The sequence below is a fragment of the Caretta caretta genome, chromosome 22 (assembly GCF_965140235.1).
Source record: "Caretta caretta isolate rCarCar2 chromosome 22, rCarCar1.hap1, whole genome shotgun sequence".
In the NCBI taxonomy this organism is placed as follows: Eukaryota; Metazoa; Chordata; order Testudines; family Cheloniidae; genus Caretta; species Caretta caretta.
The window spans coordinates 15475324-15503098 of record NC_134227.1 but is presented as its reverse complement, the minus strand read 5'-3'; the positions used below and the strand labels follow the sequence as shown (position 1 = coordinate 15503098).

Genomic DNA, 27775 nt, shown 5'->3' with positions numbered 1-27775 from the left:
TGGGCCAGATTCTCAGCTGGTGTCTTTTGAAGCCAATGGAACTATGACAAATTACACTAGCAGAGAACTGGCCCTTTCCCATGTATTCCTGTTGCAGTTTCTGGAGCCATTGGCTCTGTCACACCAAACGGTTTGATCATTAAAGGCAAGTGCTGAGGACCTAATGAAGCCTGAGACTCAGGACAAAAATCTGAAGTTAAGCAGGTACAATCCTTCTAATACCTTCTGGACAAAATATGGATTCCTGTTCTCCGATAGCAAACTAGAAGTTATTTTTATTTTTAAATACTCTGGAGAGACTCAAATATTATGGTGACTGGGGAGATGGGCATATTAACAGACAGACAGCTGGATGCCAGAAAAAGGAAGAAAAATCTCCCCACTAAGCAGAACCCTGTTCAATTATCATTTCAGCCCAGTTATGGGACCCCAGAGAGGTATAAGATCTGGACAAAGTTGTCTTAGGCTTTAAGGCTAATGGACATCAGGAATGTCGTTCAACCGCATTCCCCAAACAGCAGTACTCGCTCTGAACTTGTCTAGGTGAGCATGTAAGTTTCTAGCAGTGTGAGCCACACAATGGCAGCCACAAAGAAAAAGTCAGAATTACAGAGCGAGCTGGTTGAAATTTGCTGAATTTCTATTTTTTGGCCCCCCAAAAAATCCATGACAAAAAAAGGAAATTTTGACTAATTGTTCACAATTTTTTTTGGTGCTTTTCAACCAGTTAATCAATTTTTTTAACGTTGACTAAATTTTCTATTGAAATGTCATTTTGATGGAAAAAATGCAAAAGAAGCTTTCGACGATTATTTTTTGTTTGCATTTTTTCAACCAGCTCCAGTTTTTGTGTGTTCAAAAGCTTGATCCTGCAAACACTTTAATAAATTGTTAACATAACACACACACACACACACACACACATATCCCTTAGAATATTTGTGTCAGTAAAATTACTCCAGTGTGCAAGTGGTTGCAGGATCAAGACCCGAAAGGCCTAAAAACACATGTCTTATTTTACCTTACTGTTTAATTTACTATTTTTTGGATCAGGTTTAGACTGCAGGAGCTTTGGGGTGGGGACCATCTTTTTGTTCTGTTTTTGTGCAGCGCTTAGCACAACAGGATCTTGGTCCATGACTGAAGCTCTGAGGTGCTGCAGCAATGCAAATAAATAATAATTATTGTTGGCTGCAATAGTTTTAGCCATGTTGGTCCCAGGATATTAGAGAGACCAGGTGGGGGAGGTAATATCTTTTATTGAACCAACTTCTGTGGGTGAGAGAGACAAACTTTCATGAAAAGCTTGTCTCTTTCACCAACAGAAGTTGATCCAATAAAAGATATTACCTTCCCCACCTGGTCTGTCTAATAATAATTTTTATGATTATTCAAAAGCAAACTCTTGTGTGAGCTTTTTCTGAAAGTATTGGGACCTTTTTAGGAGGAGGAAGTTGTGGAGGAGGAAGACAGCCCCACCCCTTCCCCCGCTTTATGTCTCCTGCTCTTGTGGTGTTTATTTCACCATATTTCTATTGTTAGTCAGTAAACCACTCCACTAGAGCAGAAAGGTGGGTAGCCTTGACCTAAATTCTTTATGAGCATGATCTTGTTCCTATTGAAGTTTACAGCAAAACTCTCACTGACTTCATGTGGCTATTTCAGAGGACTTCCACCCAAAATAAATAAAATATAAATGGTTCTGTAGCATTTCTTCCACTATTAAAGGAAGTGATATAAAGAGACCCCTCTAATGCACTTTTCCTGTTGGAGGAGAACAAGTAATATTTGTAAAAAGAAAAGGAGGACTTGTGGCACCTTGGAGACTAACAAATTTATTTGAGCATAAGCTTTCGTGAGCTACAGCGGAAGTGAGCTGTAGCTCACGAAAGCTTATGCTCAAATAAATTTGTTAGTCTCTAAGGTGCCACAAGTCCTCCTTTTCTTTTTACAAATACAGACTAACACGGCTGCTGCTCTGAAACCTGAAATCATATTTGTGATTCACTGAGGACCACTGCTATTCCATGGTAGTAGAATCGCATTGAGCACGGGACATGCAGCGGCCCGTATTCTGCACAGGCATACGTATGTGCATTGTGAGTGGCAAATCAATAGAATTACTCTCAGTGCATAAGGTTAAGCACTTGCATAAGTCTTTTTGAGAGAAGAGTAGGTGGAGAAATGAAATGGGGTGTGTGTGTGAAAATTTTCAAACATTTTGAAATTGTTTTAATTTCACAGGTTTTGGCATGGGGCGATTTCTCAAAAGTCAGGAATTTTTCACCAATATATATATATATATATAGAGAGAGAGAGAGAGAGAGAGAGAGAGAGAGAGAGAGAGAGATGTCAGGATCAAAAAATGTTCAGGTTTGTCCCTTATTGATTCTACCTTTTCCCTCCTTTTGTTCTGTCACTGAAGACAGGGGAAGGGAGAGGGAGGGAAAAAACAAAAACATGAAAAATCAGACCACTGGAAATATTTCTGTTTTCAAGTTTCATTAAAACAAGGATCTGAAAAATTTAGAAATCAGGAAATATTTTGGTTTTGGGGTGGGGGTGGGGACAGAGTATGTCCATCCTACAGTCATGGGGGTATGATTGCAGTTCAGGGGGAGTACCAAGGGGAGATGGGTACCAGAATTCTTTTCTCCTGCCGCGCTTCCCCCCCCCCAACCCCAAGAAATATCTGAATGGGTGCCACCCTTTTTGACTTCAGTGGGGATGCGTGAGGGTGCAGCAATCCAGCTACAGGCAGTGAATTGCAGGATCAGGCCTTAGACTATACATGCTATAGTGCAGGGTCTGTCACTGACTATACATTTGTGCTGTGTTTAGCCCTGGCCCAGTTAAAGCCTCTGAGAGCTACTGCAATAACAAATTATTATTATTTCAAGGTCAAGTAATGCATCTAGAGCAAAGAAAATCAAGCAGTACCTGGAGCATATCCAGAGCCAGTTAAGAAACACAATAATCTGTGCAGATCTCTGCTGGCCAGCACCAACTCTCGCGCTTGTTATATTTGCTTATCAGACTTTTCTAGACAGCTGTTTGCAGTATTTATTTCACTGTGAGAGTCGGGGAGTTTGGGTAATAAGAAAGGATTGATGCTAACTTGGGCTTTTACATCTCATCCATTACAACCACGGATCCAATACAAATGGAATCTTTGTGCAACACCTTGCACAATGGGGCCCAGGTCCAAGACGAGGGCTCCTAGGTGCTATGGTAAAACAGACAATAATCCTTAATTTGAATGAAGAAAAGGAGGACTTGTGGCACCTTAGAGACTAACAAATTTATTGGGCATAAGCTTTCCTATGACTGCATCCGATGAAGTGAGCTGTAGCTCACGAAAGCTTATGCTCAAATGAATTGGTTAGTCTCTAAGGTGCCACAAGTCCTCCTGTTCTTTTTGCGGATACAGACTAACACAGCTGCTACTCTGAAACCTTAATTTGAATGGTGATTCCACAGTTAAAACTGCTACTGAAACTACTGGCCTGATTCTTGTCTCACTTAGAGCAGAGTAACACCACTGGGTGAAATCCTGGTCCCATTGAAATCAATGGCCAAGGTCCCATTAATTTCAACAGGACCAGGATTTCATTCACTGTCATGAATGGAGTTCCTCCTGATTTACACCAGCCCAGCCTCCTTGTTCTCACGTCTCTTTGAACATCACAGAGGTTCAAAGTGACTTCAGAACAAATACAGAGTTGAGCAAGTGGTGTTTTGTATATTGTCTACTTGTGCTTTAATTTTGATGGGACTTTAGCCCGGCTGTCACTGTGAGAACACAGATGCCAGTTTAATGCTGATGGGCTGATCACAAAATGTTGCTCTCTCTCACCCTGACTTTGGCTAAAGACTAAGGAAAACACATTGCTGGGAACTCTCCTGCTTTGGCAAGAAGATGGAGTGGGGATCTAAAGGGCCATTTTCCATCTATTACTTAACTGATTCTGTGACTTGAAAGAGCTGCACATGTGACATGAAATTAACAAGAACATTTGTTTTCAATTCGTTTTTGAAAATGTTATTAATGATGCTGGGAACAATCCTGCCAACCCCAAACATTTAAAAATCATGAGTCATCACCCCTCTCAAAATCCCCCATGACACTGGCTTAAAAAAAAATCACAAAATTTATAAAAATAGTAAGTATGGGGTTCTTTCTATTTGCCTTCTCCTTTAAGGCACCAAACTTTCAGGCTTTTCTCTGCAACCACGAGAGCTAAAATCTTACTCTTATTTTTAAATGAAAGTTGAGATTCTTACATAACAACATGATTCCCTCCAGGAGCTAAGACTTTAAGAGAAACACCATATATCACAAGAGTTGGCAATACTGGCCCCTTTGTTGTTTATGGGTGGGAAAGAAGGGGTGGCCAATATTTGAAGAGAGAGGGACAGAGAAGTTTGAGAATGTGGGGAGGGACGGGGGGATAAGAAAAAACTAGAGGGAAAGGAGACAAAGGAGAGATGAGGGGAAGGAGGATTTGCATAGATAGGATATCTTGAGAATAATCTCCCTGGTCCGCCTCCCATGCACCCTAAAATGTGATACCCTGAACTCAAATACAATAGCACACAAACTTCAAAAATACCGCACTAAAGAGCAAAACACCCACCTTGTTTAAGACAAAGAGAGGGTGGAGGGGGGTTGGAAGAGAAGGAAAGAGTCCTATACAGGAGCAGGCATTAAAGGAAGGAGGCAAACCCACGCAGAACATAGGTGCCATTGGGCAATATTTGACAAGCGAGGAATGGTGGGCTGTGCAGAATGATCCAAGGGCTACAAACAGGAATTGGTGAGTTTGCATGTGGATCACTGCTCTCTCTTGGCTGGAATCAGAATTGCACAACTATGGGTCATATACCCTATAGTGTTAGGAGCAGACTGAGATGTTCAGGCTGTAGGGATTGTGCTTCAGGAGCAGGAGGAGTTGAAAGCTGTCCCCTGATGCTAGGAATCTCCTAATATGCAGCCTTAAAATGACAACAGCAAGCCCTAAAATGGCCACGGATTTGCTACAATAACAAGAAGTCAGTGTTGTAATTTAGATGTTCAGTTTCTCCAAACAAGTATCCCATGACAAAACTTTATTTTTGCAATTTCATGCTTTGATCAAAAAAGCAGGAACAAGTACTGGGAGTTGACACATTTGAGTGTAGCTGTCCAATGCAACCAACCAACCATGTAGGGATATTTTGAGGAACTAGCTTTTTAGGTTCACAAAAGCAGCCCCACAAATTGGGATACTGGGTTTGTGTCAAGAACAGCAGTGCTTGTTCAAACCGTTCAGCAAAGCACACTGGTTAAATGTCTGCGGCTTGGTATAAAATCCACTGCAGCTTTAAGAGAGGGGAGGGTTTCCAGGAGAGGAAAAGGCAAAGCCTGCCCACAAGGGCTTCTTTTTGCCTTTCTGATCCATTCAGAAATTACTCATTGCAAATTCCTGACTTTTCAAGAGGAGGAAGTGCGATTGCATGGATTTCATTTGCTGCACATGTGTGGCACAGAGTGGGAAAGAGACTTCTTAACTGGGGAGCTAGTCCAGCAACAGCGATGACTTTGTGAGAGCTGGGGTGGGGGGTTGCTTTGCACCAGGAAGCTGTGCTGTATGTTTCCACGCTCAGCTGCTGAGACAGAGAGAGAGAGACACACACACCAACACAACAGCAGCCGCTTGCCTTTCTCGGTGTGTGGATCAGCTGTCTCTCTCTCTCTCTCTTTTTTTTTTTTTTCTTTCCGGTGTGTTGTTGTTTGTGTGTTGCGATGGCTGAATGACGGCCCAGTACAACTCCACACCACACACCATGGCTGCCAAAGAAGATCTCTACAGCAAAGTCACCCCCAGACGAAACAGACAACAACGAACGGGGACAATCAAACACGGGTCGTCTCTGGAGATCCTTTTATCAATGGGATTCCCCAAAGCCAGGGCGTAAGTTGGGACATCTTTACTTCCCCCTCCACCCTCTGAACCCCCCCCCCCTTTTCTGGTATAAAGGCGAGCTGGTTAAAGGCCGTGGGGGGGGGGGGGGGTGCAATTTCTGGTTTGCATGTTGATCCAGGGTAGAAGGCGTGTGTGTATCTGGGGCGTTCTCTCGGGGATGCAGGAGAACGTGGTGCGATGGGCAGCTGCCGGCGGTGGGTACCCGATCGCTCGGTGATGCAGGTGCGCCTCGGCCCAAATGGCCTTTGCCGATTTCGTTTTTCGGAGGAGGGGTTTGTTTAGGAAGCGGGAAGGGGGGGGGGGGTGGGATGGCTTTCGAGGAGAGGCTCCGCTCCGAGCTGTTGAACTGCAGAGGCAGAGCCCATCCACTGCAGTGGTTTGCAGGCTGGGGGTGTGCAATTTGCAGGGAGGTGGGAGCGGCGCGCGTGTATCGCATACTCATGGCCAGGGAAGAGAACCGGGTCCCTGGAAGGGCTGGTCTGTGCCAGGGCTTTAAAGGCAGGTGAAGAAATGAGCATGCATTGCAGCAGCCCCGGCTGGGGCGTTGCTACTTTACGGCGGCTCCGTACTGCTGTTATGCGTCCAGGCTCAAGGTTTTGATGTCAGGATGTACAGCCTTGGCAAGGTAGCAACAGCAGCGGCGCACAAATCCCGCGGCTCTGGAGCAACCGAAAAATCAAGCTTGTTCACAGGACTGTGAAACCAGGGCCAGGCCTGGCCGCGGAATGGATGCGCTGAGCACCTCTGGCCTGTCTCCCGATCCTGGTGAGAAATTGCTTCAGAAGTTTTGGATGTCCAGCTTGCTCCAGCTAGACAGGAAACTGGACTTCAGCAAGGTGCAATTAGAACCCATGTCCCTTCGCCGTTATTTGACAGTGGTTATTCCTCAGCAGTTATTTTAGCTCCTGCAGTCACCTGAGATCATGTCTGTAACCTACGTGCCGGTGAAGTCAATGGAAGCAGTGTTCAAAAACCCCAGACCTTTGTAATCCAACGTCCCGTGTTTTTCATGCGCAATTTAGCAATAATCTGTTGTAATATTTCTTTGCTGTGCTTAAAAGTCATTGGGCAACAGCCTAAATATCATGTAATACCGACCCTCCCCAACCCCCTTGTTAAAATGATGACTACTGAGTGGGGTACTTTAGGCTGTAAAACAAACTAGGGGAATTTGGATGATTGCTTGATCTGCCTAGATTTGCCTTTTATAGTTGAGATATCAGAACTCAGCTGGTTTCCGACTATTTTCTGTACAGATTTTTATAGGTTCACAGATACACATGATTTGAAGGACAGACATCATCTATAGATTCATATGACCACCGTGGCTTTCACTAGAACATACACACACACTCAAAATCCAATGTGCGTTTTCCATTGTCCTACTTATGCTCTATATGTGTGTCAATGATCTGTAGCCATATAGAGAGAGTGGGATGTAGCATTTATCAGGATGCTTGCAGATTGGCACACTGAGGAAGCAATGACTTAATGCACCCAGATTGGATGGAAATGCACTAGCATATTACTCAGTCTAGATGGGGGAAAGAAATGCTTGATATGAAAGATAAAAACAATGATTACCTCTATGATGGTGATGTCTAGTTTGACAGCCAGCTATTTTACCTGAGTTACCATGCCGTTCACATCCTTGCTTAATAAAAGCTTGCTTCATAGTTGCAGTACATAAAAATGAAACCAAAGCCTAGATAGACCAGCTGGGAGAGGTTAAATCCAAAGAACAGGTATCAAAAATACCCCCAAACTTAAAGGCTTATTATCATAAAGTATTTGGACTCAGAGGCGAAACCAGCTAGTTCTTTACATACAACAGGATACTATAATAGTATATTTAACTGATAAACTGTGCTGGAATTGGATGACTCAGTGTATAACATAGCTCTTGGCACCATATTCCAGTCTGCTGATAATGTTGCAATTAAATGGTTATTAAAATGTGAGTAAGAAGCAAAACAAAAATAAAAGTGGATTGGTAATTGCTGCTGCCAGTGGTGTGCTATTATGGAATAATCCACAGGTCAGTGGTCAGGCTCCCAAAAGTGCAGGGTTTATAAGCAGCACAGAGCACGTTGTCGGGATGATTCCCACAAGATTGCTGCTTCCCAGAAGAGGCCTTTTATCCAAATGCTCATTTCTGTGCAAAGGGAGGAGACTGAGGCTGAGATTTTCATATTCAAGTTTCTAGGTTCTACCACATTATAAATGACAACCACAATAAAAATATATAAGGCTTAATATAATTGCCGTGGCTCTGGGTAGGTCAGTCAACCGATTGAACCTGGGACTGCTGGTTCTAAAAGCATGACCCGCTGCTGCCAAAGCCCAGCTCTGTTAGCCAAAGCTGTAGCAGGCTTATCAACCTCTATAGGTAGGTCCGTACTTCCAGCTGGGGCTGCAATTCCCAGCTCGAGGAGACACATCAACACTAGCCAGCTCTGGTTGAGCTAACACCCTACTGAGTGCAGCTGTGGTGGTGCAAGTGGCAGGTGGGACTAGCCACCTTGAGTATGTGCCCATCTGAGACAATAGGCACATGCTGGGGGCACCCAGCTCGAAAGTGTAGACATACCCTATATGTGGTTCAGCCATCACTGTAGGAGAACAGAGTGGGACACCAAGTGGGAATGAGTTCCATGTGCAACTGGTGTATTCAGGAAGTTCACAATGGATCCACGAGGCTTCCATCCCACTAGATCAACTCTGCCACTTCCCCTACCGTACACGACCCCACGTTCCCATGGAGAACACCGGGTTGAGCTCAGCACTGCATCATCCAGGGGGCCAAAGAGGAGTCAACACACAAAGCTACACCACTTCCTGTCTCCGACCTCAGCAGAACCAAGACGTTGTCATGTTTTGGCCCTTGGTAGCTATGGAGTACCAGCAGGAGTTAGAATATGGGTATTTATTGCTTCACGATGGTCCTCAAATTAGAGGGACTCAGTCCAATTTCTACATAGTAAAAAGAGAAGGAGTACTTGTGGCACCTTAGAGACTAACCAATTTATTTGAGCATGAGCTTTCGTGAGCTACAGCTCAAGTGAGCTGTAGCTCACGAAAGCTCATGCTCAAATAAATTGGTTAGTCTCTAAGGTGCCACAAGTACTCCTTCTCTTTTTGCGAATACAGACTAACACGGCTGTTCCTCTGAAACCTTTCTACATAGTGAAATCTTTTCTCTCCGGTGTTCCAAATGTGTTTTCTGTGCTGTTAAAACATGTTTGCCTAGTAACAGACAGAGCAACATAGCAGCATTTCAGTAAAGAGGCTCCTATCCCTCCAGGGTTTGCGCTAATGCTGGGAGAATACTGAGAAAAAAAATAACTGGAGCCTGAAATAAATTCACTTCCCCCATGTGTGTGCCCCCATCCCGCTAGCTTTTTGCAATTATTCTAGGCTGAAATTCATCCTTGTCCACAGGAACAGCACAAGGTCTGTGCATCACTTAAGCTCTTTGGGCTTTAGTGGGACTTAAGGGGGATTCAAGTGGTGCTTTGAGCCTTGTGTTGACCTTCTGTGCAGGGATGAATTCCACCTCTAATGAACGTGTTTATTGATGGGAATGTTCCTTGACAGAGCAATTTTTAAGGGCATACTGGAAGAGAGTGAATTTCAAGTATGTAATCATGCTGGAGCCAATCGCATCCAGCCATGGAATAGAATATACCAGTACCATGCCCACAAGCTATTTGGGGCAGGGACTTCATTTGTACAGCACTCAAGACAATGGTGTCTTGATCCTGGCTCGAGCCTCTGTGTGCTACTGTAATACAAATATGCGTAGTACCACATGTCTAATCAAAACCACTTCCATTTCAAATACTGAACACTCAGAAGCAAGCTGCAGACCAAGGGATTATTTGGTCAACAGTTTTAAATAGCAAATTTGTTGAAGATCCCAATCTGTTCACTCGGTGAACAGTAATAAAAGAGGCATAATTAATTGAATAAGCAATCCCTTACAAATTACTCTTCCAGATCTGCTTTTCTCTCTGGAGTGCTTATTTTTCCCCTTTTGAGTACTTCTTTAACTGTTTTTGGAAGTAATGAGACAGAAGGCTTTTTGCATACTCTGGCTTTTAATGGATGAAATTCTGCATCCTGGCTTGAGCAATAGCTTGACTAATTAAATGGTCTAGTACATGTGCTGCAGTTCCTAGGTTCAGCATTGGGGCCTCTGAACAATTGTGTACATCTGTGCTGGAATGCATCCAAGAGGGAAGCATGGGGTTGTGCTGGGCAATTGAACATAGATACTGCAATTGAGTTAGCAGCTGTAGGGAAGGAACACTGGAGAAAGGTTTCAGCAAACATACAGTTGGGGCCATATCCCACTATCATTCCACATATGGAATTTTCATTGACTTCACTGCAAATTCTGCTCCAGGACTGAGGGATTATTGTTATTTTATTTGTATTACAGTAGTGCCTAAAAGCCCCATTGTGTTAGGCGCAGAATATACACATAGTCAAAGACAGTCCCTATCTCAAAGATCTTTACAGTCCATATATACTACAAAAATGGGAAGTATCGATATCCCCATTTTAGAGATGGGGAACTGAAGCACAGAGAAATTAAGTTACTTGCCGTGGCAGAACTAGGAATTGAACTCACATACCCGAGGCTCAGTCCAGTGTCTTAATCACAAGACCATCCTTCTTCTCTAAGAAAAAGAGAACATGTCCCTTTAGGAAATGAACCCTGTCTTTGAATGCATTTCCTACTGTTTGCAGCATTTTTGCAGCTGTGTTGGTCTCAGGGTATGAGGGCACAATATCTTTTAGTGGACCAACTTCTGTTGATGAGAGAGAGAAGCTTTTGAGCCACAAAGAGCTTTTCTTCAGGTCGGATATAACCTCACCCACCTTGTCTCTCACATATCTTACCGCTTTTTTTTCTGTAAAAATAGCAGAGTGAAACCGATTGGAGGAAATGAGAAAGGTGAATAAAAAGGGAAATGGAGTAATCATTCAGATAGATTGGCTGCAATACACCATCTTTATTTTGTATAGTGCTTTTAATGCAATCTGTATTATGAAATGCATTACAGATTTAAATAATGTAGTTACAACATGAAATAATAAACAGAAGGAACTAAACAATCAGAGAAGGGAGGAAAGAAAAATGTTCACAGGAGAGCTGGAAATCTGGATGGTTGACTGGGCAGAGAGTTATAGGGAGATTGTTCCATGCGTCTCAGAGAAGGCGTTTGCACCAAGAATGACAAGAGTGAAAAATGGGACAAATTAGATGTCTGTGGACAGAAGAAATATTAAAAGACAAAGAGTAAAAATTTTCAAAAGTGCCTACGTGACTAATTCCCGTTTTCAAACATGCCTTAGGAACTTAAGATCATAAGGGCCAGATTTTCAAAGGAATGTAGGTGTATAAAGATGCAGATGGGCACCTTGTGGAATTTTCAAAAGCGCCAAAGCAAGTTAAGTGTCTAACTCCCATGGACTTTAGTCCTTGAAAATCTGGCCTTAAGTGATTTTTGAAAATGGGACTTAGGATCTTAATCCTTTTGAAAATTTTTCCCCTGGTCTGCAAGGTCAAATTCAGAGACGTTTTTAGAAACCAGGGAGGACAGCTTGTCCTGAAATGAATAGGGAGCCAAGGGAGTTGTTTGAGGATGGGGGCTGATGAGGTAGTCTTATTTTGATAGTCAAGGAATATTGTGGGAGGCTAAGAGAGTGTATCCTATAAGGATGGACAAGCAAAGAAAAACTTGTTTTCCAGAACTACCTCAACATAGTCTGCGTACAGCCCTAACACCAACACTTCTGAAGCCCCACATAGCTGTTAGTGGGTCCACTGCTTATTCCTGGACATTGAAGCAAGGAAGCTACACAGTTCAGATTTTAACATGTCAAAGAAAACTTAAATGATACAGTTATTAGTGCAGAAAGTCACTAAATATTACAGAGGAGGTTGAGAAAAATATGATTTTACACTCTCTATAGCGCTTTTCATCCCACTCTGACGACCTGTGAAAGGGAGCCACCTCTGGGTTCAAACATGGCAGCTGTTTAACAGTGCACCCTAATGTTACACCAGATTTTAGGAAAAGAAATTCAGGATACTGTAGGAAGATGAATCTGCAAGGCAATTTGGGAAGACAGATGACTGCAATCATCTGAGTTGCATTCTGGCCACGACATTAGATGTGGCATCCCTAATCATTTTTGAAGAGGACTTCTATTAATTACAAGTGGTCACTCTTTGTATGTCTCATTCAAAAGGCAGTGACTCCCCAATGTTACCAGACACCATACTGGGACATTATTTCTATACTGGGTTAGGCCCCAGTCCTTCATTGAGCTCCTTGAATGCACACTCGCGTACTCTGGGGCTCTGGATGGGCAGGCACAGGCATCTCTGGCACAGAGCTCATTGCTGTATCCAGGCCTTAGAGAGAAGAGTGATGCCCATTGAATTGCCTTCACAAGTTCTTGCAGTGCTTGCAAAAGAGACCATCTGACTCAAGTGCTGACCAACTCTGTCCCTGTGATAAGATCACAATCTAAAGTGCTGTGGGTGTAGCAACACTGCATCCTTGCTTGGAGGTATTTTATACATAAACCACAGCTTGACCTGTCTTCACAGTAATCCAGTTTCTACAGGAGGTGGGAGGGGAGCCGAGAGAGGTGAAACAAAAAGACACTTCTGCCACACTGACAACCAGGACACTGGGGAAACTCAGACGTTCTTGTCAACTGCTGGAAATGGCCCACCTTGATTATCACTACAAAAGGTTTTTTCCTCCCCACCCCTCACCCCGCTCTGCTGCTGGTAATAGCTCATCTGAAGTGATCACTCTGGTTACAGTGTGTATGGTAACACCCATTGTTTCATGTTCTCTCTGTATATAAATCTCCCCACTGTATTTTCCACTGAATGCATCTGATGAAGTGAGCTGTAGCTCACGAAAGCTTATGCTCAAATAAATTGGTTAGTCTCTAAGGTGCCACAAGTACTCCTTTTCTTTTTGCGAATACAGACTAACATGGCTGCTGCTCTGAAACCTGTTTAAGAATGGTGCAAAGATTGCTCATAACAACTATGCCAAGGTCAATGAGTCACTGGGATATTTGCTGTGTAAGTGAGAGTAGTGCAGAACGAAAGCTTCCCAGTGGAAGTTTTTCTTGTACACCCACCTTGTTTGGGGGGCAGGGAAAGAGCTGCATTGCACCTTTGTGCGGTTAGCTCCCCTTACTGGGATTCTGCATTTAAACATACAAATAGCATTAAGTCATGAGTTCCTGGTCTAGAGACAAGTCAGTGAGATCCCCATGATCCTGCATCTCAGAACTCTATATTGCAGGGCTGTCAAACCTTTACAATATCCTGGGAGGCATTAGCAACTTGCCAGAGCCCAGGGGACCTTTGCCCATTTCGATATCAAAATAAATGCAAGCAACATAACATTTGCTTGTTCTTGTCCTTCTCGCTGGTGATTTGTCTTGGGGGCAAAGGGCTGATCTTGTTGCCAATGACTTCACCAGCTTCAAAAGATAAGTAGATGGGGGTCAGGGAGAAGTGCCATGGCTCTACCTCTGACACACCAGCCAATAGGGCAAAACTTTAAAAAGAGAGCAATTTTGTTTGGTCAAATAGATTTTGTTTGTTTGTTTGTGTCCCCTGCACTCCCCAACTTTGTCAAATGTCTCTGGGACTTGGGGGGGTCTAGTGCACTGTTTCACGCCAGGCCAATGTCATGCAAGTCAACGCTTGTTAATGGGGGGATTATTATGGAAAAATACTGACAAAAGGTTAACGCTGCCGCTGAGCAAACCTAGAAGCTTAGAGGCAAAGTTGAAGATATGTAACTCTGATAAACAGCAAGACTTTTAATAGCTTGACACTGACAGAGGTTTTAACCATATTTCACTTACACTCTTCCCGTCACCGTTATTACAAGCAATTTAAAGCAAGTGTCATTTCTTCCTTTTACATATTATTAAGGAGGCACTGCAGTTCATGATAGTTCAGAATTAATCATTTGCGGATAGCGACTGCTAAATAATTTCTGCTGGAGAGGTGGGAGTGCATTAGACATATTTTTCCCCTCTCGATTCTTAAAAGCACAAAACTTACTATCTTCTCCACCCCCATCCCAACAAAATATAAACAAATCTTACCCCACTAGGATCTGATCCAGTTCCCATTAATGCTCTGATTCAGCAAAGAACTTAAGCCCATCCTTAACTTTGAACATGAGTAGTTGAGAGCAAAGTGCTCTGTATTTTCCTCCTGATTATGGAAGGGATGTTTTCAGTAACATTGGGGACACTTGTGACGCATAAAGCAGTACATTTCTTTTCCTAAACTATACCTTATTTTGGGGGGAAGGATAAGATTTTTGCTGCAAAATTCTATTTCTCCTGTTTTGCACTAATATAAAACATTACTGTTTTATTTATATTGTAATACAACTTAAGAGCTCTGATCATGGACCAGGATCCATATATATATATAGTGCTAGGCGCTATACAAACACCAAACAAAAAGAGGGTGTCTGCCTCGAAGAGCTTGCAATCTAAACAGATGACAAGAGACAACAGGTGGATGCAGACAGTCAGACACAGGGAGAGTACAGGAGACAGTGTTGGTTAGCACGATAGGTACTGATCTCAGCATTGTCTCCAATAAGAGCTTTTAGTCCTGATTCTTCTCATTAATAATATTTTGGTAAAATTCACCCCTGTGTAGAGGACTGGTGCAAAGGTCTAGGCACCACTCTTTTGAGGATAAAGTGGAACTTAAGTAGTGCATACGGCCCTCTGTACAGAGGTGAATTCCATCCTATGTAAGTTTCAGAGTAGCAGCCGTGTTAGTCTGTATCCACAAAAAGAACAGGAGTACTTGTGGCACCTAAATTTGTTAGTCTCTAAGGTGTCACAAGTACTCCTATCCTATGTAAGTGTAATTCTAGCTAATAGTTAGCACTTTTCATCTTCACACAAGGTTAAAAATAAATGAAATGAGCTTCCCAGACCCCATGTAAGGTGAGTATTCTCTCCATTTTACAAATGGAGAAATTAAATCAGAGAGGTGCATTGACTTGTTTGAAGCCACAGTGATAGACTTAATTATTTAATGTTAAGTTTTTTGAATAAAGGGTACAATAGAATTACATAGTATTATTCTGATTTCTCACGCAAGAACCACATTCCTCTCCACATCTGATTTTTTTAGTTTATTCTCCACAAAAAATATTTCCCTTCATCGCATGCTTGAAATGAGTGTGATTGGTAATTAATAGTAAATGTCAGATAACAGTATATTACCAGTGGATAAACTGCAATCATTTCTCTGAGTCAGAATTCAGACCGTTCTGAAACATGCTGGGGGAGGGGGGTCTGATTCTCGTTTAGGCTGGCAGCGTATAGGCTTACAATGAGCCTAAATGTCAATTACATATACACCCAGTATGTTACCTTCACGCTGCTGGAGTGGTGTAAAGTGCCTTAGAGTCTATGAGTATCTGTCCAAAGGGCCAAGTCCTCGGCCGGTGTAAATTGGCATAGTGCCGTTGACTTCAATAGAGAAATACTAATATATATCAGCTGAGGAGTTTGCTCCAAAATAGCCTGGTTCTCATTTGCACTAAGGCCCCTTCATGCCACTCTGCCAGTGGGTTCTTTTGCACCACTCAGGCAACGCAAACAAGTTTCAGAGTACGTAAGAATCTGTCCCCAAGTCTTTGGGAGAAAAGCTATGTCGGCAGTATTCCTCCCCTCCCCCGCAATACATTTTTACACCAACAATGCAATATCTTTGTAAATGGTGACTCACTGCTTCTGTGCCTCACAGGCCATTATCTACACACCTACAAGATGCCCATTACTGCCTTCAATAAGAGCACCTGGGGGGCTTGAGCACACTTTAAAGAGTCACAGCACGTAACAGAGAATGCAGGGCTGTTTCCCAGGCGCTGGCTATGCCGCTGGCCTCCTGCATGGTGTGATCATTCTGGTCTAAAATGTGTCAGTGTAAATTTAGCCAAGTGCAGAGGGCTGTGAGCAGAGCATGACTCAAGATGGCTCCACGACTCTGAGCCCTGTGCACTGAAGGAGGCCGGATGCACAGAGCCCCTGTTATGGTGTCATGGTGAAATGGTATGCTGTTCCATTGCAACAGGGAAGTTGGGTGGCAACTGGCATCCTAATGTCCCACGGATCCATGTCCGCTCACCTTCCATCCTGTTCACCTACACTTAGGGTGACCAGAGGTCCCATTTTTAAAGGGACAGTCCTGTTTTTTGGGACTTTTTCTTATATAGGTGCCTATTACTCCCCACCCCGGTCCTGTTTTTTCACAGTTGCTATCTGGTCACCCTACCTACACTTTCTTCTCATCAGTGGCACCTATAGACCTATGCAACCTGTAGCCACGATGCTGCAACTGTATCATCTGCAATGGCAGACTCCCATGCCAGTGTGAACTACCCATGGAAGTCAGCAGGGCTCCATACATCATAGGTGCTGGAACTAGGGGTGCAGGAGCACCCCCTGGCTTGAAGTGGTTTCCGTCATATACAGGGTTCACAGTTCGGTTCAATGGCTTGCAGCACGCCCTCTACACACATTGTTCCAGCACCCCTGCCATACAGGCACAGGATTCTTCTTATCTGGAGCCAGCTGCAGGATCAGGGCCTGTCACACCACAGTGGGACTTGCCCTTCCAGTGTTTTTTGGACTTCATTTTGATTTTACAGAATTGGTTCAATTTTGGAACAACAAAAAAACCACCATAAAAAAACTGCAGTATTTGCTGTTTTCTCCCTAATGTCCTGCTCTCAAGAAAACACAACCCTTATTGGAATTTTCAGTTTCAAAATCAAACTTGGTTGCACTGATCCTTCGCAATGAGGTTTAGTAGATATGAAGACTCCTGCTCAAAAGCAGATGCATGGTAACCAGGATCAATGTATTTGAAATAATTGCCGACAATCTGAAAAGGGCAGTGATGTCTCAGAGCATTGCAAGTTGTTTTGATGTGAAAGCTGTCGTATAGGGACATGGCTTTTAACTCCCATTTGAAATGCAGGGCAGTGGGGGAGCTTTAGCAGGGATAGTACTTCCGTGATTTAGTCATAGATATACAATATACAGGGTACCTGACCAATGCATCTTGCTGGGGCTTCCTTTGTCAGTCAACCTTAAAACAGGGTCTTCGGAGTTCCTTTTTCAGTCAACACTGGACTCCTGCTGGGATTCTTTTGTTGTTCTCTCAGGAAACTCCTGTGACCGGCTGTTGATTTCTCTGCCTTGTGTTTGGTTTTTGGATGGGCCATGCTGGTGCTAACTGGGTTTTAAAAGAAGTGAGTCAAGAGTGCCAAACTAAGTGGGAAATTAGACTGGACAAACACACAGTTCTATAAGAGGCATGTGTAAGAACTGGTGGCTGGAATTTGCTGCATGGAACTGTGCAGCCATGTTGTAGCTTTCCCTGTCTGCGCTCACACCGTGGAAGAGAGTGCTGGAGCTCTCTTAGCACAAGGATTGTGTGGCTGGGTCTATACGAGATGATTAGGGCCCTGCCACATTCATGGCCATGAAAATGCATCATGGGCTGTGAAATCTGCTCTCCCGGTATGAAATCTGGTTTTTTGTGTGCTTTTACCTGATACTATACAGATTTCTCGGGGGAGACCCAGTGTTTCTCAAATCGGGGGTCCTGACCCAAAAAGCGCTTGCGGGGTGGGGAGGGGGTTCACAAGATTATTTTAGGGGGGTTGCAGTATTGCCACCCTTACTTCTGCACTGCCTTCAGAGCTGGGTGGACAGAGAGCGGCAGCTGTTGGCTGGGCACCCAGCTCTGAAGGCAGCGCCCGCCAGCTGCAGTGCAGAAGTGAGGGTAGCGGTATTGCGACCTTCCCACCACAACTCCTTTTTGGGTCAGGACCCCTACAATTACAACACCCTGAAACTTCAGATTTAAATAGCTGAAACAATGAAATTTGCTATTTTAAAAACCCCATGACCGTGAAATTGACCAGAATGGACCGTGAATTCAGTAGGGCCCTATAGATGATTCATCTTTAAATATTTCCCAGCCCCAACAGGAGCGCGACTGCAGACCCATCATTGCTGTGTTAACGGTCTTGTGGTCTACCCCTGTATTAAGAGCAGGCCTAGAAGACATGGTAGTTGAACATTCCCACCATTACTACCCTAGTGCTGCTCCACCGGTGATCACAACAGCAGGAGCAAAAGTGCAGATGAGTTGCTAGGGTTTTTAATGAGAAAAAGGCCCAGTTCATGGAGGCCCAGCTTGTGATTCTAACACAACTGGAAGCTCTAGGCTGTCCAAAGGGCCCAGGATGAAGGTAAGACCTGAGCGTCACCCCGCCCATGGTGGCGAACATGAGGGGAATATACTCTACAGCAGAAGCACATGGTTGCTGCCCTGAAGGGCTCTTCCCTGCACCCTGCAGAGGGATCCAGGCTGAGTCAAATGGAATTCCTTCCGGGATTGTCGTGCATTCCCTTCACAGGCTAGCCCAATACAGACTGTAGCTTAAAAGCTACAATATAGCCCCCTGTGTACAAGGCCTGACGCAGCTGGAATGGCTATTTGCCACACGGTCCCCTTAATTAATTGCATGAGACCCAGAGAGATGGGAGAAGATGCAGTCATAGCAGGGGGTTTTGTTTTTAATTCTTTCTGACATTTAGAAGGTCAGTGGAAAAGCTTGTCAAATAAAACAGGAAGTTAGTCTGACATGTAAGCATTTGAGCACGGGATGAAAATCAGCCAAGGCAGCCACAAGCCCTTGTCTCTGAGCACCAAGCTTTCACACATGAAGACCAAATAGCATGTGAAGCACCAAATCACCATTTGAAATATCTCCCACAAATGATCTTTTGCTGTTTTTCAATACCATGACTAACTTTTACTCCACTGACGAAACGAAATTATCCTCCCTGTGGACTGAGTCTTCTGAGCAGACTTAGGGAAAGAATAGTCCCATGGCTAGAGTGCTAGCTTGGGACTCACAGGAGCTGGGGGGGCAATTACCTGCTCCACCACAGACTTCTTTTATGACCCTGGGCAAGTCACTTAGTCTCTCTGTGCCTCAGCTAACCATCTGTAAAATGGGAGTAATAGCACTGCCCAACCTCATAGGGATGTGATGAGGATAAATATGCTAAAGATGGTGAGGTGTTCAGATACTGTGGTGATAGGCAGTCATAAAAGTACCATAGATAAGGCACTCGCCTACACTTAAAATGTAGAAAGAAAAGGAGTACTTGTGGCACCTTAGAGACTAACAAATTTATTTGAGCATAAACTTTCGTGAGCTACAGTTCACTTCATCGGATTGACCTAGCTACGTCACTCAGGGATATGACAAATTCACACACCCTGAGCACTGTAATTAAGCCAAATCTAATCCCTGGCATAGACACAGCAAGGTTGATGAAAGAATTGTTTAGTTGATTTAGCAATTGTCACTCGGGGAGGTGGATTACCTACATCAATGGAAAAATCCCTGCTGTCAATACAGGAAGTGTCTACCCTAGGGTGGTGCAGCTGTGCTGCAGAAGCACCCATAATGTTGACCTGCCCAAGGTGAAATTCACAGAGGACCAGCAAAGGCCCATGCATTATTTTAGTGGGTCCCAGCACAGGGATTTTCACCCTTTTTCTTTTCTTTTCTTTTCTTTTCTTTTCTTTTCTTTTCTTTTCTTTTCTTTTTGAGTCAGAATTAATTAAATCCAGGACAAGATTTTCAGAAGTTACTAGTGATTTGGTATGACCATGTGAGGTTCCTGACAGGGGCCTGATATCCAGAGAGCAGCTACTCAGCACTTTCTGAAAACCAGGCCCCTTTCAGTTGTCCCAAGCTGGGCACCCAAACCAACTAATCACTTGTGAAAATCTTGGCCCATGGATGCTCAGCTCCTCTGGAAATCAGGCCACTTACTTCAGGCATCTGAAGTAAAAAAGATTTTGGCCTAAGTGACTTGCCCAAGGCCACGCAACAAGTCAGCTGCAGAGCTAGGTCTAGATCTCAGCAGCCTGAAATCACTGTTAGGCTGCAAATAACACAAAAATGGCCTCTCACGTGAACCCTTGAGATTCTAATCCAACCTTTTAACTCAGATGTGCAGAGGCAGTAGCATAAATCGAAAGAAGTTTTGTTAACTGAATATTTCAGAACTTTAAAATATATTTAGTTTGAGTGTCATTTTAGAAACGGACAAAGGGTTTTTATGGTTGCACAGGTTGGGTGTAACTGTGGCGAGGAAGGAATCTCATATTTTCTGAGCCAGTTCTCTTGCCCTTAGAGGTAACAAGTTAGTTTTGAATTTGTGTTGTGTGCAGCTGGCTCTTCTATTGAACATCCTTCCAATCATATGAATATTTGAAACAATTGAACAATTAATCTGAGATCATGAAAGCGGGATTGAATGTTGTGACTAGATAATGATCCCTTTGCTACAAAGTAAACATCAAAGCAGGAGACAATTTTTCAATCACAATATAAAATTCACTGGAAATTCTTGCTACTGTACCCTATTTTTCTTTTATTAAATGAGACAAACATTAAGATCAGGCTGTCCTCTGAAAACATCCAGAAAACACTGGCCATGCCCATTCCAAAATTCATAAAGGTCTGCATGAAGGTCATCCGTGTTCAGAGAGCTGGTGCATGGCAAATGCACCACATAAATTTCACTTGAGCTCTGAAGATTTAAGAGGGACTAGGGTGGAACATTTAGAGCCTGGTGTGGATTTCAAATAGAGAATGAGTTTCATCCTACAAGCAAAGTGCTCTTAAAAACTGCTCAGGATTCCACAGGATCCACCATTGTGATCCAACCCAGAGGAGGAAATTGCTATGAATTGAGGAGCCAGACTGGCAAAAGCACTTAAGTACATTGCTTAACTTTAAACACATGAGTAGTCCCACTGCTTCAGCTGGGACTACTCACATGCTTAGGTGCTTTCTGGATGGGGGTCTTTCAAAAACCTTTATTTTTAAATTCCGTAGCGCAGTCAGAATTTCTGCTGATTCTACATCATTGTCGGTGTTCCAGTTAGCCAGCTCTGATCCAGCATTAGAATAGCTACATTCGGTTATCTGGATTAGCATCTCTAATTCCATTTCCTCGTGGTTTTCATCAGCTAGCTGGTTTTTTTAATGTGTACTATGTGTCCTGTTTGTTGTGATATGTTGCGCAATTCAGTTATCTGGTTGCATGTGTAACTATCACTCTACCCACGGACCATTCTGTTGCTGGAGCCTCTGACCCAGTGGACGTACACATGCAAGGATTCACTCTTCTCTGGGTTTTAATTTCAAACCTACATATTATGCTATAATTGTATGCATCCCTATAATAACTGGAATTTGAGTATCGCAAATGTAAATCCTCATACCGCTGTGAGGCAGGGAATTATTATTATCCCCATTTCACAGATGAGAAAACTGCAGGACAGAAAGACAAACCCTACATTTTCTAAAGTGACTTTTTTGTGGGGGTGGGGGAGGGGCATCGCATTTTAAACACTGATTTTTAGAGGTGCTGAGCATCTAGAATCTCTGTTCTGGGCATTGGGAAGGGTGGGTGCTCAGCACCTATGAAAATCGGGTCCCTTAGGTGTCTAAAATTAAGGCACCTAAAATTAAAGGCTACTTTTGAAAAGCTGACCCTAAGTAACCTGTCCAGAGCCAGGCAGCAAGTAAGTGGCAGAGTTAGGTATAAAGCCCAGGAGTAAAGTTTTCAAAAACACCATGAAGGGATTTACGCGTTACAATGCTGCGCGTCATGGCACCTAACTTTTAGACACCTAGAGAAAAATCACAAGAACAGCACTATGATCCACAAAGCCGAATTAGGCACCTCGGCTCCAGACACAATGAATGGGGAGAGAAAGGGCCCCTAAGAATGTGATCCACAAAAAACAGTGCATTGACCGGAGGGGTGACAAGACAGCAGCGCACACCCCTGTTTTGGAGATAGGTGCCTAAGTCCAGACTGCAGGGAGCCGCCTAGCTCTGCTCAGCAATCCACAAACAGGAACCTGCCCCCTGAAGTCAGCTGGCTGAGGTGCCAAAGGAAAGACTCTAAACTTGAGTCCTCACTAGAGCTGGGATCTCTGAAGCTCCTCGCTTCTTCAGGATCACTGTGTTTAATCTGGTCTTGGTAATTCTCCTAAAATCTTGTCAGTTTCCCTCACACGGAATTGTAGATTATCGTGGGACAGATTCTGCTGTAAACTTGGAGTCACTCCATTGAAAGCCATGGAGTCACTCTGGAGTCACACTGCTTTAACCAAGAGCAGAATTTAGCCTCGCCCTCTATTGTATGTTGGACAAGACGACTTGCTTTTGTATTATGAGTGCCTACAATCTTCTAACCATATTTCATGGGGGGTGTAAAACCTAATAAGAAAAGCTTTTTTTAAAGAAGTAGATTGTATTATAGGAAATGAGAGGCGACAGCCAGAGGAAGCTGTTTGTTCTCGTTATCAGCTCTAACTCTCATCTCTTGCAAATGGCTCTTTTAAAATCCATCATTGTAACTCTCAGCCTATGTTAGAAAAGGTCGTGTGGTTCTCATTTAAGGGCCTGATTCAGAGCTGACTGAAGTGAATGGGAATCTAAGGAAAGATCTTTCTCCTGCACCTGCATCCTAGTAATATCCAGGTCATCTGTAACCTAGCTTCAGCCAGTGCAGTAAAGCTGAATAGCCCCACTGCCGTTACTGGCATTTGTGCTGAGCCCCAACAAGGACATGCAGGAGTTTACACCAATTGGTTAGAGTTCGGCACTGAAGCAGCTGGACTATTTAGGGTTATTCCTGAGTGTAGACAAGAGCATTTGGGGTATGTCTGCACGGCCCTCAGGAGATGATTGCAGCATGTGTAGACAAACCCAGCCTTGATTGAACTTGCTCACTAAAAGTAGCAGCATAGCCGTGGCCTGGACTAGATGCATGAGTAGATACCCCGGGTCGCAGCCACCTAGTGCATGCTGCTCCCCCTACATAATTTTTAGCAAACTAGCTGGGATATGCCTACGTGTGCTACAACTGCACTTCCTGATTGCAATGTAGACATACCCACAGCTTCCCATTCAGCAAAGTCCTTAAGCACATGTCTAACTGCAGGCATGTACTTAGGTCCCACTGATTGCAGAGAATAGGGGGATAGGACTTAAGCCCTTTGCTTTGCCTTACCAAGTCAGAATAGGGTGCCAGATAGCAAGTGTAAAAAATCGGGACAGGGGGTGGTGGGTAATAGGCGCCTATATAAGAAAAAGCCCCCAAAATCGGGACTGTCCCTATACAATCGGGACATCTGGTCACCCTAAGTCAGAATAGCAATGTTTGCCACCCACTCTGCACAGGTGTAAGAGATTAAGCAAGGGGAAGCAGAGCCCAGTGTTTTACAAGGCTGCGTGCCTTAAAATCTATAAAGATGCTATGTAAAATGTTCAGAAAGCACCTAAGTGACTTAGGTGCCTAAATCCCATTGACTTTCCAGTGATGCCTAAGTCACTGAAGCACTTTTGAAAATGTCACCTGACTCCCCAAAGCTGCAGCATAGTTCCATCAGTGCCCTTGCTCTCCGATGGAATAATTCTCTCCTCACTGCCCCACCATTAGAGACCATTAAGTATAAATATAATAGTACCAGGGAGACTTCTTATCTCAGCACTGCTAACACTTTCCAAGCACATTGCACAAACATGCTGTAGATTTGCCTGTGTTGCTGTGTGTATTTTTAATCCTCTCGCTGAACCCTGTATTCCTAAGGTAGCTTAAGACAATGAAACAGTTGAATCCTGTCCAGAAACGCAGTCCCTTCCTTCCTTTTCCTCCGGTCCCTCTCCCAGACATGTATATCTGATCACAAGAGGCTGATAGACAGCAACACTACTGACCTTGAGCTCAGAACATGTCTGCCCAGTGCAGGAAATGTGTAATAGAGCAGTGGCTAAGGAGCGAACAAAGGTCACAAACCCGCAGATGAATAGTTGTAAATCTACATAACTGATCAGCTGTATTTTTAGCCTTCTAACTGCGGAATTAGGGATGGACACTGGACCCAGATGCATTGAGGGTGTATTTACGTACCCACCATAGCAAAATGTGACCTGCACAGGAAGTGTTAAAAGGTGGGCTTTCTTACTCTTTCCTCCTCCTTCATCATGTATTAAACACCACCTGCAAGTTGTTTGGTTTTTTTAAAGTGATTTTCTGGTTATTTGGGTCAGCCCCCAGACAAACCGAGGCCAGCCCTGGAATAAGCCCTAACTTGTACCCCTTCTTCAGTGACCTCTGTGGGCTGTTACAGGGGGCACAATGGGCACAGGACATAAGGGACACCTCATCCATATCTTCCACATCCTGGCCCACCCTCTCCTCTGGGCTGCCAGCTATGCTGGGACACTCCAATAGGCCCTTCTGCCAGGGCTATTATGTCTAGCCTCCGGCTCCATTCGCATCAGTCTAGCTGGCACAAAGGGACTATAGGCAGGCCCAGTGAGACAAACTGGTTCAGACCACAGGGTGAATATGTGGGGGCATTACAACTGTACAAACACAACCTGCTTTTCAACATCATAGGTCTGGTTAGGCTTTAAGGTGTCTTCCTGACCACAGGTTATGAGGTACGAGGTGCGTGCCCAATAATATCTTACATTTATATAGTGCCTTGTAGCTTACATGGCTGAGCAAATTATAGACTGTGCATGCAACACCCACTTCTGGGAAGAAGGGTATCAAGCAATCAGTGCAAAGGACACTGCACAGAGGGGGAAGGGAAATGGTTTGGACACCAGAGCACTCGCATGCCCTTAATCTTACTCAAAGGGCTTTAAATTTAGTGTCTGTGTATTGCCCACAGGACCTTTGATATTGTGGTTTTCTCTGAAAGAGTCGCACCACTGCATGGTTGCACACAATTGGAAGGGCAAAGGGCTCAGCTGACCCTGGCTGGGTACGAACCAGTGGTTTCAGGAGGTGAAAGGGCTTGATTCTGATCACACTTTTACACCAGCGTAAGTCAAGAGTGACTTCGCTGAACTCAGTGCGGTTCCAGGTTGTAATTCCGTTGAATTCCATGATGTCTCTCCTGATTGACAGCAATGTGAGAGAGAGCAGTTAGTCCTTATATGTTTCAAACTCTGTGTTACTAAGCCACCCTCCAACACACACTGCAACTGAACTCCAAGTGCTCTTATTAGGGTATTATAGTTATTTCCTTCAACAGTCCTCTGGGGGGTAAAGTACACTGAGTAGCCCTGAAATAAAAAGATTAACATCCCCCCCTCCCGCCCCACCAAATCTACCATAGTCTCCTTCTGATCCATTACCGTGTGTGCTCCTGATGTATATTACAAATCAACGGATATTAGGAAAAGCTGCTGTACATGGCATAGGCTTGATTCTTTTAGATGCGTTTAGTAAACGTTGTATATTATTCTAAGACTATATTTTGCCAGCACAAAATACATTGACCAATGTGTCTAATCCATTATAATCCTAGCCTTCAACAGATATTAACAATTCAGTAGTACAGATGGGGCCACATGCTTTCCTCCTATAACTCCATTAAAAGTGCTACACCAGGGATGGATCTGGCCCATGGCAGTTCATAGAGACGTGACAAAGACAATACAGAAAGCCACATCAAAATCAATGAGCGTGCAGTTATGGACTGTAATCACATCATAACCAACATAATTTAGAGGAGTCTGATCTTATTGATCTGAAAAGGAAATGGAGGGAATTTAAGGATGGAAGTTACTGTAGGAGTCCGGAGAAATATAGATTTGTGTGAACAACAAAACCACCAGTAGAAGAAAATTATCCTTATTATTTTAGAATGCTACGTGTATGTGTATGATAAACAACTGAAATGCTCAGCATGAGATTTCAACATGTAGAGACTATATTGCCAAATAGCTGCTGGTTGGGGATCTTTTCTCACTAGACAATGTGCATCGGGGTGCTGGAACAGCTAGTACACTGGGCATGCTGAGAACCGAACTGTAAACCCTGTGTATAATGGAAACCACTTCAAGTCGGGGGGGGGGGGGCAGCAGCACCCCTAGTTACAGCACCTATGATCTGCATCCAGAATACCCTAATGTTCTGAAGCATTTTTATGTCACTTAGGCCCTGTGTACATTACAGCCAGTCAGGGTTAGCAAGAACTGTCTAAATATGGTCCCTTATCAGCAAGGTGTTAATGCAGTTTCCTGTGACCAGTATCAACAGGGAAGGGCTGGGTTATAAATCAGTTTACAAAATCATTTAGTAGTTTGGACAGTGGACAGTATTAAATCCCAGGCACCTAATTCCCTTGGGTTCCTTTCAAAATACCAGCCTCGGCTCGTTAGACTCTAATAGGTAGCATAATACGTGGTTCTTTACAGGCCTATGAAACAAGGTCCCTGAGTCAAGCTTTTTAAAATCAGGGGGCAAAATCCAGAGGTCTTTTTTATACTACTCCCAGCTACAACCATGTAAATGCAGAATGAGGTCATTGGCGTTACCTTGGATTCACACATATGTAAACGAGTGCAGAATCTGGCCCTCAGTTTTGTACACTGCTTAGTCAGGAAAAAATGCCAGTGCAGTGAACAGGAATGGGCATGAGTAAAAATTTGGAAGGACCTCAGGGTTTGTCCTGGAATTAATCTGATCTAATCTACACTTTGAGAGCCAGATCTTGCAATCAGTAAGAGTTTGGCCATTTACTTTCCTTTGGACCTTGATTCTATCCCAAATGGAAAGACCATGATCTCTACAAAGATAAAGTGGATGGATGCTAATAAACGAATAGGCAGGCCTTTGAAAGCACAAGAGGGCGTCGTATCAGCAGCCTGGGTGGCAAAACTACTCACTTCCACTTGATGGTTCTCTTGCCTGTTTGTACAGCTCACGAGATGGCACTTGGCGCGCCTCTGACATTTTATAATAGTTTCTGTTCGAAACGCTGCAACTTGTCTTCTGAACATATCCTCAGCTGGCGTAGACAGGCGTCACTCCATTGAAGTCAATGGAACCACGCCCATGACTTCAACTGAGCGACATCTATTTATACCAGCTGAGGATCTGGCCCTTTATGTTCAGAGCTATTTTTAATCATAGCAGGGATGTGAAAATGCTGTTTTTATGTACTGTGCAACTGACTGCTAAGTACCAAAGTGACGTCTCACTACTAAGTGACCTAGGAACCTACAGGCCACTAAAAAGTCAACATGATACTGCAGAGTACCTAAGACACTTTTTAAAATTGGATTTCAGCTTCTAAATCACTTAGGCACTTTTGAAAATGTACTCCGTGTCTGAGTCCCAGTCCCACCTTTTGCATTAGTATATTGCATGGGTCTGCACATGATTCAGCCTGGAACCTGATTCTCCCCTCTAATCTGGATCCAGACCCCATTTCTTTGACCCCACCCCTGGACAAAGGGAGTTATTGGTTTAAACTTCTTTAAAGGTTTGCGGGGGACGGGGGGACTTTCAGGGTAAGTGTGGAGAAAACACCACCATTTATAGGTTTGGCACAAGCCCCGTAACAGTGAAGAGGCAAATCTGTGTGCGTAGTATGAATGAATCTTTATTCTACCACCAAATGTGCACCAGATGCTGGGATTAAAATTAAAACCTTCTCCCAGTGTCCTTGGAAGGCTGAATGGAATCTAAACATGGGCCACTTCAAAGCTGTTCAGTGCCTGAAGGCTACTTTTAAGTGATCTAGGGTCAATCTTCTCGTAGCAGGTGCAGCTGTTACATTCTACAGGAGACAAGCC

The 27775-nt window shown here is 43.8% G+C and overlaps 1 protein-coding gene across 1 annotated transcript in view; it reads left to right on the top strand.

The window, feature by feature from the left end:
• The first annotated feature begins 5373 nt into the window (after window positions 1-5373).
• Window positions 5374-27775, top strand: part of UBASH3B (ubiquitin associated and SH3 domain containing B) — a 109215-nt gene continuing 86813 nt past the window's right edge. The window contains exon 1 of the mRNA XM_048827438.2: window positions 5374-5954. Within this exon, the coding sequence (XP_048683395.1) occupies window positions 5794-5954 (161 nt within the window). The 5' untranslated portion in view covers window positions 5374-5793. The remainder of the gene's footprint in view (window positions 5955-27775) is intronic.